Raw genomic sequence first — 17,702 nt, forward strand, 5'->3', positions numbered from 1 at the left:
TAGAGTAAAAGGGACAGTTTCGGTTTTAACAAGATCAGCTCGTAGGAAAGGTAATACTCTCTTCCAAGCGTTAAACTCCCAGGCGGACAGTTTTGTCCGAGTCAGTGACACGGCGTGAGCCGGGAACTGCTCTGGGAGTCGGTGGAAACGGACCGACTTCGTTAGGGCAGCGCAGAGCTGCCTTCGTGGGGTTTGTTTTGCTCGGAAGTCATCTCGCTTTCCCCCCTCGGCGGAGTATTCTGTTCTCTGCAGGGAAAAAATGGGCACACTTTCCTTCTGCGTGAGTTTGCTCCAGGCACGATTCGGAGCCTGTTTAATTCAGGGTTTTCTCTGCGTATCGGCCATGCCTCGGTGCGTGACCCATCCCCGGGCAGCTGGCCTGGGATTAAGGGCTCTGGGTCCCAGCACGTCGGGGCGGGCAATGGCACAACCTCAGCCGTAAAACTAAAGTCACTGGCACACACTAGCCTTAAAAAGGTCCGCCCTAAGGCAGTGTCCCAAAGGCGCTGGACTAAAAACGAGTGAAAAAGCACTTAATTCCCAACGAGCTTTCCTGGTTAGTATCGCCAGTTCTGTGATGAGGGTCGATTTTGCAAGCTGCTTGTGTCCCGGTGATCGTCGGTGTTATGCGATCAATTTACACATACACATGTGTAGGAACATTGTTTTCTTCTCCGCTGCTTTTTACAGCATCTGATATGAGGAAGAAAAGCAGAGCGGTTTGAATCGCTGCCTCTCGCTGTGTTGGACTAGAGCGTGTGTTTGAACGGAAAAAAACCCCAAAACAAACCAAAACAACAAACCAAAACCAATCTAGACCCTTATTTTTGTTTGGTTTTAGGCAGTTACTAGTCTTTTGACAATGATTTCGATTCCTCGCGACAGGGATAAATACAGGATACCATTAGTCGGGAAATACATCGCTTGTTTATAATCTCGAACAGAGGGGAGCAGAAGGACGAGTGTAGAAGTGCCTCGAGAATTATCCTCCCCCGTTCTAGTCCCGAGCAGCTACCGCTCGCCACTGCGGTTTTTCTTCTGTTTAGAATATCTACTGGCTGTCAAGTGGAAAGGAGCAGGTTTTACGTGGCACGAAACAGGAAATTCAGTGTTAGACTAAGTTAATGGTGACGCTGGCTTCATTCATTTAATTTCAGCGAGAATTCTTACAATATTGGTTTATTTGACCGAAGTGGCTACCCAAACAAAGGTGTCCTTAACCAAATAAACCTCTTTGATCTTCAGTTTAAAGCTCAGCGGTTTCTCAAATAAGCATTGATGCATTTAATAGCACCACACAACAATGTAAATATTAATCAGAGCTCCCGTGAAAACGCCGTATCTTACGTTAGTTTGTATGCCAAAAAAGAACATAAATGGTAGCGAGATGGAATTTGTGTTTATTCTGAAGCGACGGAGTTTTTACAAACGTGTTTGTATTTACAGTTTATTTGTTCAGGAAAATCGGAGGAATGCTGGACGAGGCAACGCAACAAGCCATCCCTACTGCAGAGCTCAACTTAAATAATACCTAAGGCAAATTACCCTACCTACAACAAATATTTGAGCCTTTGGTAAATACTGAATAGCCTTACTACGAAGTAGGAAAAAGCAGGATAGGACATGTTTCATAGGCTTTGCTGTGGATTCAGTGTCCTACTGTCCCACGCGGTTTCCATCTTGCATGGGGTTACGAGGCAAGACATGCAGAGGCAGCAGGGGAAGGCAGGAGGCTGAAGTGTGTGGTACAGATGATGGCTTGGTTTATCCTTCCCAAGTCACTTCCCAAATGTGCCTACAGCAGCAGCCCCTTGCGTCTCCCCGGGCGTTCCGGGGTGTCTCGGTGTGGCTGAAAATAATCTGTCCCTTCCACCTCTTCCGCGTCTCCGCGGTCAGGGTTGTCCCTCCCCGGCCGGGCCGGTGACCGCCGGGTGTTTGCCGGCTGACGGGGCGGCAGCGCACGGCCTCGCTGGGCCGCTCTCTGCTGCCGTGGCGGGGAGCGGGGCTGCAGCCCGAGGGCCGCTTACGAACGCGCCGCCGGTGCCGCCGAACACTCCCCTGGTCCCGCGGGGGCGGGGCAGCGGGAGCCGCGCCGGGCGCCGCGACCTGCGCAGGTGCCGCGCCGGGAGGAGCCCTGGGGCCGCCCCGCGCCCCCGCGGGAGCCGCCACCGCCCCCGCCCGCCCCGCCGCCCCATTGGCCGCGCCGCAGCTCAAATAGGGCCGGGCGGCGGCGGCGGCCGGCAGCAGCGAGCGGGGTCCCGGCGTCCGGTCAGTCCTGCGGCTCCGCCGCAGCGTTCGGCCTTGGCGGCGCGTCCCGTCCCGAGATGAGCAGCCCCGATGCGGGCTACGCCAGCAGCGAGGACCAGGCGCAGGGGCGGTGCTCGCTGCCCATCATGATGCCGGCCGTGGGCCCCTGCCCCTGGGCAGAGGCGCTGAGCCCGCTGGGCGAGGCGAAGGCGAAGGGCGAGGCGGCGCCGTCGGGGGCGGCGGGCGGGCGCAGCAAGAGCGAGGCGCGGATCCGGCGGCCCATGAACGCCTTCATGGTGTGGGCGAAGGACGAGCGCAAGCGGCTGGCGCAGCAGAACCCGGACCTGCACAACGCTGAGCTCAGCAAGATGCTGGGTGAGCGCGGGAGCTCTCGGCGGGCGGGACTCGAGGGCCGGGCGGGGAGCGGGGTGCTCGGGGGAGCCGCGGGAGCCGGCGGGCGGGGAGCCGGGGGGCGGGGAGCCGGGCCCGGGCTGCGGGCGGGGGCGGCGGCGCCGGCGGGTCCGGGCGTCGGTGGGCGGCCGGTGGGTCTGACGGTGCTCGTGGGCGCAGGGAAATCGTGGAAGGCGCTGTCGCTGGCGGAGAAGCGTCCGTTCGTGGAGGAGGCGGAGCGGCTGCGGGTGCAGCACATGCAGGACCACCCCAACTACAAGTACCGGCCGCGGCGGCGGAAGCAGGTGAAGCGCCTGAAGCGGGTGGAGAGCGGCGGCTTCCTGCAGCACGGCCTGGCGGAGGCGGCGGGGCCCGGGCTGGGCAGCGAAGCCGGCGGCGGCGGCGGCAGGATGTGCGTGGAGGGCCTGGGCCTGCCCTACGCCGAGCAGGGCTACGCGGCGGCGGGGGGCCACTACCGGGACTGTCCGCCGCTGGGCGCCGCCTTCGAGGGCTACAGCCTGCCGACGCCGGACCCGTCGCCGCTGGACGCGGCGGAGGGCGAGGCGCCGTTCTTGGCGGCGGGGCTGCAGGAGGAGTGCGCGCTGGGGCCCTACGGCTACGGCCCGCACCCGGCGGCGGCCGAGTACCCGCACCCGGCGGCGGTGGCGGCCGAGAGCCCGGCGGGCGCGGCGCTCCGCCGGCACCTGCCGCCGGGCGATGCGCTGGGCCCGGGCGGCTCCTTGCAGGCGCTGCTGGGCTGCCCGGCGCCGCTGCACGCCTACTACGGGCAGGCGTGCCAGCCGCCGGGCCCGGGGCGCGGCCCGCCGCTGCCGCCGGCGCTGCCGCCGGGGGCGGTGGGGCAGCCGTCGCCGCCGCCCGAGGCGGCGCCGTGCCGGGAGCCGCTGGAGCACTTGCCGCAAGAGGAGCTGCTGGGCGAGGTGGACCGCACCGAGTTCGAGCAGTACCTGCGCTTCGCCTGCAAGCCCGAGCTGGGGCTGCCCTTCGCGGCGGGCCACGACGCCGCCGGGCTGCCGGCGCCCGAGGGCGCGGGGCCCGTCTCCTCGGCCGTGTCGGACGCCAGCAGCGCCGTCTACTACTGCGGCTACCCCGGCGTGTGAGGGACTCGCCAGGGACTGGACTGGCACGGCGGCGCTCGGCCCCGCTCCTATTTATGTAATTTATTTGAATCTTGAGAACTGACACGGGGTATTCGTGACCTGCTCGAGGTTTAAAAGGCGACGCGCTGCCTCGCCGTCCAGGGGGTGCAGGTCTGGCCGTCGCTGTCCGACAGTGACGTGTAAAACTGTTCCTGCTGGGGAATCGAGATGCTAGTTACGCCCGTGGAATACAGTTTCTGGGATCTTGGTGGAGATCCGTATGCTTTTGTAATGTTGTACAGAGTGCTGGTTTTTATATGTCGGATTTGTACAGAATAATTTTGCACTTTTACAAATAAAGGGAAAATAATAAAACTGGTCGCTGATATCCCCTCGAAGAGATGTTATCGTCCTTTTTAACAGGTTATTATTGGGTTTCAAACTGCTTTTACGAATGTCCCTTGCACTAAGTCTTAAGTCCTGACACTCTTTCTGTAGACATAGTCTTCCTACCTCTTGCTCGAACAAAACTTTAAGTGTTCAGAAACTGTCTGCTCCACGCTGCTCTTTAATTTTTTTAAAACTGTATTCGTGGTTTCTTAGAGGGTCGATTGATGTGTCTGACTTTTTTTTTTTTTTTAAAGCAATCTATTTTCTGTTTGAATGGTGAAAGACTGTAAGAAAGCTCTTACCGAAGTAGGCTGGGTTTTGGGTCTGGGTTTAATGTGATCGTGGACACATCGGATGCCATTAGGCCTAGTGCCTTGCTGAAATGGCTGGATAAGCGCTAGGTGAAACACCTCCCCGGGGAGAATGTCTTTCGTGTCCCGGAGGCTGCCGTTGCTGCGCCGGGGCAGGGGCTGGCAGCGGGGGATTGCAGATCTGCACTGCCGAGAGCACTAAATCAGAGTTCAAAGTAGGTGAAAAACTTTGCCACGATCCTCTAAAGGGGGCAGCCGGCCGGCCGGGAGCAGCCCGCTCGGGCACCCAACCACAGCGGCACCCTCAACCCTACGTCGCAGAATCTTACCTTTTCTTTCCTAAAGAAATTCCTTATGCTACGTCATCGCGACTATAGATAGAAATACCGTGTGACTGACAAATATGCACCCTGTGGTTGAACTTCCGTGGAAAAAAAAGGTGGTTTAATTAATTTCGATGTTAGTACTGAGTCCAGCTGTGGGGTGGGACTGATAAATTCATTATGTTTATTACTTAAATCGGGGGGAGGAGGTAACAGTCGTCTGAGTCGTTTGCTTCCCAAGATAAAGCTGGGGAACTGAGCCCTGGGGAGGAGGGGATGGGGCCCGAAGTGGCAGACTTGCCCGCTGATTAACCTGTCTTCCATGAGGACGGGAAATTAAATCGGGTGCATTTTCAAATTACATTTAAAGGGGCTTATGTTTCTACCGGTGAAAGATAAAACAGCGTGCAGAGCCCCAGATGCGAACTGCCTCGGGCAGTGAGTTTCGAACATAGCCTCGCTGGCCAAAATTGACTACGCGATTGGATACTATTAGTGAGTCTTGAATTAAAGTGCGTCCAAACCCTTAGTATTCGGTAAAATGGTCTACCCTCCGGTTTCTTAATCCTCCCGTTTTACTTTTCACACAGTCTTCAAATCTCAGAGGTGTACCTAAAATACCCACCCTGCCACTCTCTTCACTCCTCTTCCACGTGCACACGAGAAAAATGATGTATTCCTGAATGAGGAGGTATGTCGGGACGAGGACATCAGATGTCTTCTCGGTACTTTGATTTGGAAAAATGTATTACGTCTTCCGAAGCATAGACACGTAAACCCAGTAAGGAAACAATGCATGAGAAATGGTGGGTTTGTATTCGTTCAGTTTTTCTTTTTATTATACGGCTTCAACCTACAGGATTAAATTAAATTCGTGTTGCTCTTTTCGCACACGTTCACGGCTTTCTGGGGGGAAATCACTTTGGCTGATTTTGGAAATAACTCATTACTGTGCTTTTGATAAGTTTGCCACCATTTCTTGTCATTTTTCATTTAGGTGCAGGCTTTGCTCCGCTCTCCTTCACCACAACGTGTCCGACAGCTGAAAGCTGAAGCGAACCTGACACTGTAAGCGGGTTCATGACGAAGGTTGAAAACCTAGTTATTTTTTATAATACCGGAAGTGATTGATAATAAACTCTGTTAAATAAACATATAGTTTTTGGGAGAAGGGTTGGCCAGCATAGCAGTCCTGGGTGTCAAACTGTGTGGTGATGATGTATAGGCAGATCTTAACAACAACCCTTTGCACAGAGCTTTTGCAGACTCAAATCAAAGGAGCGTTATTTTCCTGTATGTAACCACATGTGTAGCTTTTTTAAAAACTGTCTGAACTTTCTTTAACATGTCCAAAATGTGGCAGGTTTATGCACTGCCAATAAATACACTGGGAGCAAAATTTTCTGAAGCTCCGTCCAAGACCTGCTTTCCATAGAGCATGTCTCGGCTTTCCGATTCTACATGATGTACACCTAAAGCTGTCCTGTAGCCCTTTTGAAAACGTTAAACCTTCCTCACATCCCGTGAGCACCCATGACAATCGGGTATTAAAAGAAGGACCCCAAAACTGGTTAATTATCTTTGTCAGGTGTTTTCCATGACACGGTTCTGGCGGTCAGGCGGTGGAAGCGGAGGCTGCCTGCCTCGGGGGGTTTTGGAGAAGGTTGCAAGGACCTGCCACGGCCCGAGGTGCCTCTTGGTCTCTTCCCTCGGCCGTACCCTTCGGGCAGAGCCGGGTCTGGCACTGTCACCCCCCCCGGCACTGCACCCGGGGCAGCTCCCGCCCTGCAAACCGCATCCGCTTGGCTATTGGCGGGTCTGGGTTACTCCAAAAAGTAAACCAAAAACACAGGGCGACATCTTTAAACGTCCTCCTAACCTTGCCAGAACAGCCGCTCTCCAGGTAAAGACCGGCATTAGCAGGGCAGTGCCTTCAGGCCCCTTCCCACAGGGAGGGTGAGGGCTCTCTGCAGCTCACGCAGGCCGCTTGTGCCCTGAAGGTATTCGGCTCTTCTTTTCTTTTTGTCCCTCTCTTACCAATTCGTCATGTTTCAAGAGGTCCGTAGTCGGATCTCGATTTTTCCTAACACAGCCAGGCTCGTTATGTGGGTGTCGCACTGCAAGTGTAGGAGCTTTTCTTTTCTTTTCTTTTCTTTTCTTTTCTTTTCTTTTCTTTTCTTTTCTTTTCTTTTCTTTTCTTTTCTTTTCTTTTCTTTTCTTTTCTTTTCTTTTCTTTTCTTTTCTTTTCTTTTCTTTTCTTTTCTTTTCTTTTCTTTTCTTTTCTTTTCTTTTCTTTTCTTTTCTCTTTTCCCTCCCCCTCCCCTCCCCTCCCCTCCCCTCCCCTCCCCTCCCCTCCCCTCCCCTTCCCTTCCCTTCCCTTCCCTTCCCTTCCCTTCCCTTCCCTTCCCTTCCCTTCCCTTCCCTTCCCTTCCCTTCCCTTCCCTTCCCTTCCCTTCCCTTCCCTTCCCTTCCCTTCCCTTCCCTTCCCTTCCCTTCCCTTCCCTTCCCTTCCCTTCCCTTCCCTTCCCTTCCCTTCCCATATTAGACCCCCCCACCCGTGTCCCCCGTGGCCCTGCCTGCAGCCCGCCATGAGAGCCGGCTGCGTGGCTGGGGCCTCACTGCTGTGAGTCTCCCATGGTCTTCAGGGCTTTGCTCTCTCTCAGACCCACTGCCAAATTCTGTTGCAATTGCCCCATGATTCAAGTGGGAACGAAAAGCGGTGCGAGAACCTCCTGGGGTGTTTTACTTGGATATTAGTGTACGTCAGGGCCTGGTGGGCCTTGACCCTCTCTGGCTGCACCAAGTGATGGGTCTTACGGACAGGCCTGTGAGATCCAGTACTTACATGCCTACATCTGCTTAACGTTTAACAGACAATTATTGTGTTGACCAATTAAATGCCTGCAAGATCAGAGCTCAGTCATCCTGCTTCAGCTTCCCATCTGCAAAATGAGGACAGTTTCTTTCACCTTCTGTGTGGTTGACGATATGGCCACTGTCTCTGCATCCAACACAGAGCACTGATTGCTCAAGGCTTCTCGCAGGCTGCTGTTTTTTGCTGTTTATCAAACATATGATTTATATACGCTTCTTTTCCATGTTAAGCGAAGGTGGCCCGTCCACCTATGGCCACATCTGTAATTGGTTGCCAGAATCAGTAACCGACACATGTGACATGCCATGAGTCATTGGATGAATAGATTCCCACTGGTGTCATAGCCGGTAGTCACCAACCGTCAACTGTTTGGCCTGCCCTTCATTCCTGGTCAAGGTCTGCTATGACATGTGTCCCCACTGCTCAATGCCTACTGGGTTGCAACCAGCAGTGGAGCCTTGCGGGCAAACAACGGAGGCCAACCCAGTCTTGCCCTGGTCTCATCGCACGTGGGTCACCACAGCCTCCAGTTGCGAGGGTGGTCGCAGCCCGACAGCTACCCCTGCCTCAAGAGCTATCAGGCTTTGCCCAGCTTGGCCCATGGGCAAAGGCTTTGGGCAAACGGCAGGAAATCCAGGCCAGGAATTTGGTTCCCCTAGCTGAATACCATCAAGTGGCCGGTGAAGTCACTTGGTGGGGAGGAAGCAGTCAGAACTGAGTCACACTGGAGCAGAGGCCACTTTGGTTACCCCGACGGGCATCCACGTGGAGGTATGGCCTCTGCAACTGAGCCCAGCTAGTAACGATGATCCCGTTTTAAGAGGGTCATAGTCCCTCCCGTCAAGTTACTCCCGTTAAGTGAGTGTATTTTACCCTGAATGACTGACTCGGGGAGCCCCCAGGGGGCCCGTGGCATAAAGAGATTTCAGTTAAGATGTGAATCCTGCTCCAGAGCAAATGCTGTGTAACTCTCCTGGTTCTCGTGCATAGCTGAGTGACTTCTCTCTAGTTCGGGTGCTGCTGAATCCCTCCTCGCTTTTATTCACCGGGCTGGGAAAAAAGCCTCAAAGCCCACACCTTCTGAAGAAAAAAGAAAAAGAAAAGAAAATGATTGTCATCGTGAATAAGCAGTTTCTACGCTGTGAAGCGACAGGTTATGAACGCGTTGGCACCCGTGTAGGAAAAGGGTGAGTTTTTTGTTTCCCCTCCCTGATTTGGGGGGTGCGGCGCCGCCCGGCCCCCGCTGCTGCCGGCCCCCATTGAAGGTCTGTTCTCACCCCGGACGGCAGTGTCCCACGGGCGCGAGTGGCGTCCCGAGGCCGAAACCCGGGTGGAATCACATGCTGATGTTATTTCTGAAACTCGTTTCCAAGCCACCCTTCCTTCGAGTAGGCTGCGATGTGTTCGCCGCCTCTCCTAACGTCCCCTCTTGGTGCAGCCGGATCCCTCCTTTTGGCGCTCGGAAACCATTCGCGCTCGGGGGTGCTGCCGGTGGCGGCGGTGACGGGTGGAGCCGCTTTGTGGCACAAGCCCCGTAAACTCCCGCTCTCAGGCTGTCACCTGCCGTGGGTGAACTGCGGGAGGCGATTCGCGCCGCTGCGGGATTCGGCCGTCCCGTGTCGTGTCTGCCGAAGAAAACCCGCAGCACGCTCGGGAGATCGCGTGTCTCCCGCCCAAACACCCCGCACCCGGCTCGCCAGCGCGCTCTGGCCAGGGACAGCGGGAAATTCCCGGGATCACGGCGCTGGGACGAGGCGGTGCCTCCCCGCGGGGTGGTGGAGGACCCGCGGGGCCACCCGCCGCCGGCAGCGCTCGCCCGGCAGTCTCCTGGCGACAAAGACTTTCCGTCCCGCTGCCAGGGAGGCGGCGGTGGCGGGCACCAAGGGGTGACATGAGGGGACGCGGCCGCCGCGCAGTGTCCCGGAGAGCAGCGGTGCGGCGCCGGGCTCCAGGGCAGCCCACTCAAAGCAGTGAGACAGGGCCTGGCCCTCGGCCCCGTCCTTGAGGGTGGCAATTTTTTCCCTCAAAATCGGCTCCCAGTGACAGCAGGGAAGGGGGCGGCTGCCTGTTTTGATACTGAGGAAAATTAAAATAACTGTCTAAAGAATACAAGCGATCCTCTGTGTGTGCGTGTGTTAAAAACTAGAGCGGAGAAACCATTCTTTCCTGCAGTTTAAGGGGTTTAAATGTAAATGTATTGACCTAATTTCTGTGCGAACGGATTGTTGTCCAATTTAGGTTGACATCATCATCATCGTCATTATCCTTAAATGGCCGCTTGATCGTTCCTCGAGTACTTATTCCGCCCCCCCGCCCCTTTCCCAGCCTGCAGGCATTTGCATTCGCTTTTGGGGGTTGCACCCTCCATGTGGAATATGAAGGACTAAACCCACGTCAGCGCTGGTCTTTGCTAAGAACGAACCCAAAATTATTCAGTCCCGACTTCAAGCGAAACACGAACTCAGAGGTACCGGACAAGAAATCGTACGATGCCTTAAACAATTCCCGTGTCGGTCGCTGGAGGGAAGACAAGGGGTTCCCCGAGGGCAGCGAGCTGCCGGGGGTGCTCCCGGGAGCACCGGCCCGCCCCGGCGGGAGCACGGCCCGCCCCGCCGCCCGCCCGGCTGGGAGAGGCTGACACCCAAAAGCCCGCCTTATCGGAGGAAAAAAAAGGCGTTATCTTCAGTTTAATTACCGAGGGCACCACTTATTCAGTATTCCCCCTCCCGTAGCCTCACGGCCGTTTTGTTTAAGTAGGAAGCCGTCATCTCACGCACAAAGGCGCGGATGTTTTCAGTCCGCACGGTTGGTTACGCTGCGTGAGGAAAGGGCCGACAGAGACACGCCGGGTCACGCCAGGGCTGCAGATCGCGCTCCGTTATGGGCAGTTTTTCTACGCATTCATCCTGCATGAAATACGGCACTAATAAAATACCTTCCGAGGAACTCAAGGGAAAACAGGGTTATTGGTACGATTGAAAATGCGATCAAACACTAGACAGCTTAAAATGGAAGAGCTATGACAGCTGATGAGAATGTCCCATTTATCAGGACGACGCTCACAATGACGGCAGTCGGACAGTTATAAAAATAATTCGCGAAAAAACCCCAAAAGACCTTTTTCGGAAAAACCAAACAGTATTGTCTGCACAGACTTTCTCAATACTCCGGTGGACCGAGGGTCCGTCGAAATTCGAACACGCCGTGATTTAACGGAACCACCGTGCCAAAGAGGCAAAGCACGGAGGGGGAAGGGCGAGAGAGGGTCCGGTGGAGAGGCGGCAGTGGCGGCCAGACGGGAGGAGCCCTCTCCCCGTGCGCGGTGCTAACGCCGCCGCGGCTGGGAGCGCGGATGCACCGAAGCACCTCCGCTCCGTCACCGCGGGGCAGCCGGTTGTGGGGGGAGCGGGAGCCGCGCCGGGCGCCGCGACCTGCGCAGGTGCCGCGCCGGGAGGAGCCCCGGGGTCGCCCCGCGCCCCCGCCCGCCCCCGCCGCCCCATTGGCCGCGCCGCAGCTCAAATAGGGCCGGGCGGCGGCGGCCGGCAGCAGCGAGCGGGGTCCCGGCGTCCGGTCAGTCCTGCGGCTCCGCCGCAGCGTTCGGCCTTGGCGGCGCGTCCCGTCCCGAGATGAGCAGCCCCGATGCGGGCTACGCCAGCAGCGAGGACCAGGCGCAGGGGCGGTGCTCGCTGCCCATCATGATGCCGGCCGTGGGCCCCTGCCCCTGGGCAGAGGCGCTGAGCCCGCTGGGCGAGGCGAAGGCGAAGGGCGAGGCGGCGCCGTCGGGGGCGGCGGGCGGGCGCAGCAAGAGCGAGGCGCGGATCCGGCGGCCCATGAACGCCTTCATGGTGTGGGCGAAGGACGAGCGCAAGCGGCTGGCGCAGCAGAACCCGGACCTGCACAACGCTGAGCTCAGCAAGATGCTGGGTGAGCGCGGGAGCTCCCGGCGGGCGGGACTCGAGGGTCGGGCGGGGAGCGGGGTGCTCGGGGGAGCCGGCGGGCGGGGAGCCGGGGGGCGGGGAGCCGGGGGGCGGGGAGCCGGGCCCGGGCTGCGGGCGGGGGCGGCGGCGGCGCCGGCGGGTCCGGGCGTCGGTGGGCGGCCGGTGGGTCTGACGGTGCTCGTGGGCGCAGGGAAATCGTGGAAGGCGCTGTCGCTGGCGGAGAAGCGTCCGTTCGTGGAGGAGGCGGAGCGGCTGCGGGTGCAGCACATGCAGGACCACCCCAACTACAAGTACCGGCCGCGGCGGCGGAAGCAGGTGAAGCGCCTGAAGCGGGTGGAGAGCGGCGGCTTCCTGCAGCACGGCCTGGCGGAGGCGGCGGGGCCCGGGCTGGGCAGCGAAGCCGGCGGCGGCAGGATGTGCGTGGAGGGCCTGGGCCTGCCCTACGCCGAGCAGGGCTACGCGGCGGCGGCGGCGGGGGGCCACTACCGGGACTGTCCGCCGCTGGGCGCCGCCTTCGAGGGCTACAGCCTGCCGACGCCGGACCCGTCGCCGCTGGACGCGGCGGAGGGCGAGGCGCCGTTCTTGGCGGCGGGGCTGCAGGAGGAGTGCGCGCTGGGGCCCTACGGCTACGGCCCGCACCCGGCGGCGGCCGAGTACCCGCACCCGGCGGCGGTGGCGGCCGAGAGCCCGGCGGGCGCGGCGCTCCGCCGGCACCTGCCGCCGGGCGATGCGCTGGGCCCGGGCGGCTCCTTGCAGGCGCTGCTGGGCTGCCCGGCGCCGCTGCACGCCTACTACGGGCAGGCGTGCCAGCCGCCGGGCCCGGGGCGCGGCCCGCCGCTGCCGCCGGCGCTGCCGCCGGGGGCGGTGGGGCAGCCGTCGCCGCCGCCCGAGGCGGCGCCGTGCCGGGAGCCGCTGGAGCACTTGCCGCAAGAGGAGCTGCTGGGCGAGGTGGACCGCACCGAGTTCGAGCAGTACCTGCGCTTCGCCTGCAAGCCCGAGCTGGGGCTGCCCTTCGCGGCGGGCCACGACGCCGCCGGGCTGCCGGCGCCCGAGGGCGCGGGGCCCGTCTCCTCGGCCGTGTCGGACGCCAGCAGCGCCGTCTACTACTGCGGCTACCCCGGCGTGTGAGGGACTCGCCAGGGACTGGACTGGCACGGCGGCGCTCGGCCCCGCTCCTATTTATGTAATTTATTTGAAACTTCTGGGGAGAGTTTCGCTAATCCCATCTGGGCGGAAAGATGCTACTGTCGTGCGTATTAAAAGCAGGGTTCAAACTGGTTTTCGACTGGTGTGCCAGCACGTTTACAGCTTTTTTGCGTTCACGTCCAAAATTGCCGTTATTCTTGCAACATCAGCACTGTTACTTGTTTGCCCAGGACATGTTTTCATTAGCTGTTTTAACTATATTTATCCTTTTTTTTTGTACTTCAGGAAAATAAACTCATGTACAGCCGTTTCTGTCAATCTTCTTGGCCATATGGCCGTTAAGGGACACTAACGTTAAATCAGTCATGGCCTAAGGTGGAGTAAAGGGAATGGAGATGCTGTCGGGCGCTTTCTTTCACCAAGGCAATAGCTCTAAAATGGTCTCCAGGACCAAAGAAGTTTGTTCCCAGGTGTGGCTGTATTCCTGTTACATAGCCGAGTGGTTAGACCTGTGCTGCGCTCTGTCTCTTGGAGTACAGAACATGTGACTAACTGCGTTTTTTGTAGGGTTTTTTAGCATGTTCAGCTGTACTGCTCTGTGACACTTCTGCCATTGCAAGAGTGCAACTCCATCTCATTCTCATCATAATGCTGTCAGGTAAGCACAAAGCTAACAGTACTTCTGATATCTCTTCTGAAGACACTGGCTGGGGTCAACCTACAAGAGTTGTAGAGAATTTAAAATATTTTAATTTGCAAATGACAGTTCAAAAGTGATATCAATGACATTTGTAATATAAATATTTTTAGGTAAATGTGCTTTATCTTGCACTAGGTTTTCTGACCTGAGTCATGGATAAGTCCTGCAAAAATTCCATTTGTGTAATTCATAATTGGTTTTATAAAAATTAAATGATAATGAACATTTTCTGAACACCTGTTATGTACATAGACCCAGCTGTGCTATTTTCAAGCAAATCTAGTAGAAACATACTTGAGCAGATAATGTTGTATTTATTAATTCAGACAGTGTAATTTTATTTGTCAGAAGTGACCTGTATTATGTTCTTTGACTTCAGTGATGTTTAACTGCATGTAAGTGTAGTACTGAAAAAGTTCACATGAAATCATGGTGTCTAGTATTGTTGTAACATCTTTCCCTCAGCTTTACAAGGAGGGAAGTGTGAAGGCCAGTGTCATGTTTCTAGTATCAGGGGTGGGAAATAAGACTGCATATATGTGAGTGTCTTAGGAACAACATGGACATTTTATTAGGATGTATTTGTCTGGAAAGAAACATTGAACATGTTACAGTTATAGGTCAGTATAAGTTTAATAGTGAAAACTTTGTAGTTGAACAGGTTGGATTAGTCCAGTTGTGGCTCCTAGATGACCAGCACTAGTGATGCCCATCGTGCTACTTGTACTCCTTCAGTTACAGACTGCTAAAACCATAGGAACTTTTAGCTCTTGCTCATGCCATAGCACAAAAACCCAAAAGAACAGTGAAGACAAACATTAGATACACTCTGAATAGATGTTTAGGTATATTGAAATAATATGAATTTTTCTTTTTTTCTTATATTGATTTGTTACAGATGTTCTAAGACTCATTTTTTTCTGTAATAGTTGTATTATATAGCCGCAGTACCTAGCTGAATTACATTATAAAATTTGAAAAACATCCTCCAGTAAAAGTAAAGTAAGGAAAGTAAGCTTGATTTAGGAGATCCTGAAGATTAGGAAATCAAAGAACTTCCAGAATTAAGTTTACTAGAGCAGCTCTAATTAACCTTTAGCAAGTAATATTATGATATAGGCATTAATTGTAAATGATACACACATTTTCTGTGGAACTCCCAACACAATTCATAGTTTACACAGAAATGATACGTGAAGATTGAAACCAAAATGCTCTATAATTATAGCACAGCACTTTTTCCTTCCCAAGTCGAATTCCCCTTTGCCTTCAGTTGCAGTTATGAGAGCTCAATGCTTCTGCACATCATCCCAAACTGATTCCTTGGTGAAGTGAGAGACTGGTGCAATGCAATCAGTCTCAAAGGAAATATGTTATTACATAGAACTTTGTGACTGTAGTATTTACAGGATGCAACTCTCCAAAGTATTGTTAAATTGCCTTAACCTTGAGGTGACCGTTTTCCTGCCTCATTTGATCTCTTCTTGTTGGTCCTTTCATTTGCTGCCTGCTTTCTAATACTGATTTCATCCTAGAACTTTGTCTGTCAACTGCATGAAATGAAGCAGCCACTGAGGAATGCCTCATCAAATAACAGTTTTATCCTCTCCTGCTGTGTGAGCCTGTATTTTGACCTGCCACAAGGTGAAGACTGAGGAACAAACATTGTCAGTGGATTTTGAGATAATAGTGCAGGACAACAAAACAATGCTGAGGCTGTGGAATAATTGGTTCAATTTCCATTTCTGGAATGACAACTCTTGCTTTGCCTCCATCTTTTCCGTACCTTTCCTTTTGTTATAGTCTCCTTTTACTGTATTCTTTGCCTAGTTTATGTTCTTTTTGTTGCTCACATTAGCAGTTTTCCTTTTCCATAACAGCCTAAACACTCCTACCTGGTTTGTATATCCTCTTTCCGTTATCAAAATAACATGCTTTTTCAATTTTTCTGAAATCTACCCATATTCTGTCCCTTCCCTTAATTGTTTGGCTTTTTTTAACCCCTTTTTCTTTCCTGTTCATAGTTCCCCACTCTCTTTATCTTCACCCCTACTCCTTGGTATCTCCTGATTCTGTTCCTGTCCCAACCGTGCCCTCTTTCCTACCTCATTGCAACCCCTCATCTTTATTCTTTTCTCTCTCCTCCCACTGTTGGTGCCTGCTGTTAGCCCATGAGGTAGCTCCATCTTCGTGAGCTGTTTCCCCTGCCTTCCTGCTTCACACTTCATGTCCAGTGCTCCTCGTGCTTTGTAGAGTTAATAGTTTCTGTTTTAGAGTTTCAATTGTAGAACTTGGGCAGTGTTTCACAGAGGACAATGGTAGTCACACCTCTTGACACTGAGGCAATGCCTATCCCAGGCTAAGTATTAAAAACTCCTGCAAAAGGGTCCTAAGACTGATTTAATATGGTTGAAAGAACCTAATTCCTCAAGCCTTATTTTCAGAAATATCTGACCACTTTTAGCTGAAACTTCTGTACTCTGCTAGAGCCAGCTGCCTGGGATGAAAAATTTGTGGTCCAAATGTCTTGCTAAAGCTGTAGAAAACTGACTTGAAATGGAAAGTCTGAGAACTTTATTTGCAGGCATCTGTACTCTGTGCAATATCATCTGAGGATAATACTCAGGCATTTGGGCTGTTTACCAGAGGTGGGCACTGATTTAGAAACAGGAACATAATTTAACCGCTAGATTGGTTCAAGCGTAAGGCAAATACTTTTCAGAAAATCCTGCCTACGGATAATCTAATTTGTCCTGTATTCACAGGCTACACTGAGGACTTTCTCAGTTATGTGTAGTGTGGTTAACAGCTTCCTGTGTGTGCTCCGGGTACCAATCTGGTTTGTGTGGCTGCCTGGCTCCTTGTTGGGTGGCTGGGGCTTGCCTGTGCAGCACCTACTTTGACACTGATGTCAAAGTTTGGGCAGTGCCGACTGAAGTAGGATTTCTCACCCTGATTCACTGTTGGTTTCCTGGAGCTGCAGCATGAGTTTATGGGCTGGTAAGTGTTGTGCATGTTAATCTCTGGTGGTTCTGTCTGTCACAATCAACTCGGGTTATTGGAGCAGATTTCTGGAACTCTTAAAGGGACTGTGTCAAAGGGGTCATCATACATCCAAGGCTACCAGTATGGTAAACTGGAAATCAGGGTGTGGATGCTCTGAAATATTTTAATCATATATACCAAATTATTTTATTTTTATTTTATTCCTTAGAACTGTTTTACAGAGCCCATACTGCTTTCATTAGTTTCCATACTAATGTAGTAACAGTGATATTGTTCCCTTTGCAGGTATTCTTAAAACTATTGATTTACTTATGGAAAATCTTAGTCTTTCTAAAATGAATATGTATTTTCAGACAAGGGAAATATATTAAGTGTTTTAGCAACCAATACGTTTATGGCTGTATGGGGAAGGATTGCTACATTAATGTAAATTGATACGTAGATTTTAAATTCTGGGTTACGGATTGCAGTATAAGGTGGAAAAGCCTAGGATAGTGGAGCAAAAACAATTTAACTATGGCAGCATAGTCCTAAATAATGGCTAACTTTTATACTCCTTGTCAGGTAAATTATGAATAAGCACCTTGGTTTACCCCAATGATTTAAAAATGTGCTTAATTAAATGGGCACATGATTGTGTAGACACAGGGGATTTCCCACTGTGCGTCTTACTGTCCATGGAACACCTAGCAACAGAAAAGCAGGTAGTACATTGTGGCATACTCTCATTGTATTTTCTGAGATTAAATGCAGTTGTAAGGTATCTGTCTTCAATTTAATTGAAACATGAATATAACTCATATGTATCTCTACAATTTGAAAATGCCACAGCTCTTAGAATATTAATTAATGTTTCAAACTTTTGAGAAAAAAACTGAAACACCCAAAGGTTATGGTATATGTCATCTGACAGAAAAAACTGAAGCACTAATCATGTTCTCACAAGTCCTTTAGTAAAAAGAATCTCAAAATGAAGAGCACCAGGAAAAATACAGTACACTTTAATGCATGTTTAGAAATGCCATTTGATATATTAATAAATTTAAAACACCAGTTGTCCTGAAGCTTGATACAGTCTACAGGAATTTCACAATGAAATAAATTTTAAGTTTCTGTTTCAAGTGTTTTTCCAACTATTTTGGAATATTTGTTATAGGAATGTATTTCACTTATAGTGAAATAGAAATGAGCAAAGTAAAAATGTTTGAGCTGCTGAGGCTCTTCTATTGTGGCTATCTCCTCTCATTAAATAATTTATTTATGTATCATAGCTGTAGTG

The 17,702-nt window shown here is 52.9% G+C and overlaps 2 protein-coding genes across 2 annotated transcripts; both read left to right on the top strand.

Moving 5' to 3' along the window:
• The first annotated feature begins 2,255 nt into the window (after positions 1-2,255).
• On the top strand, positions 2,256-4,122 carry LOC141954309 (transcription factor SOX-17-like). The gene is made up of 2 exons (XM_074893688.1): positions 2,256-2,622; positions 2,818-4,122. Exons 1-2 carry the CDS (start codon positions 2,325-2,327, stop codon positions 3,753-3,755), a joined length of 1,236 nt encoding a protein of 411 aa, XP_074749789.1. The 5' UTR covers positions 2,256-2,324; the 3' UTR covers positions 3,756-4,122.
• A 7,042-nt stretch (positions 4,123-11,164) lies between these two features.
• On the top strand, positions 11,165-13,024 carry LOC141954313 (transcription factor SOX-17-like). Its single transcript, XM_074893702.1, has 2 exons — positions 11,165-11,557; positions 11,762-13,024. Exons 1-2 carry the CDS (start codon positions 11,260-11,262, stop codon positions 12,697-12,699), a joined length of 1,236 nt encoding a protein of 411 aa, XP_074749803.1. The 5' UTR covers positions 11,165-11,259; the 3' UTR covers positions 12,700-13,024.
• The last annotated feature ends 4,678 nt before the right edge of the window (positions 13,025-17,702 follow it).

The sequence above is a fragment of the Strix uralensis genome, chromosome 1 (assembly GCF_047716275.1).
Source record: "Strix uralensis isolate ZFMK-TIS-50842 chromosome 1, bStrUra1, whole genome shotgun sequence".
Taxonomy (NCBI): Eukaryota; Metazoa; Chordata; class Aves; order Strigiformes; family Strigidae; genus Strix; species Strix uralensis.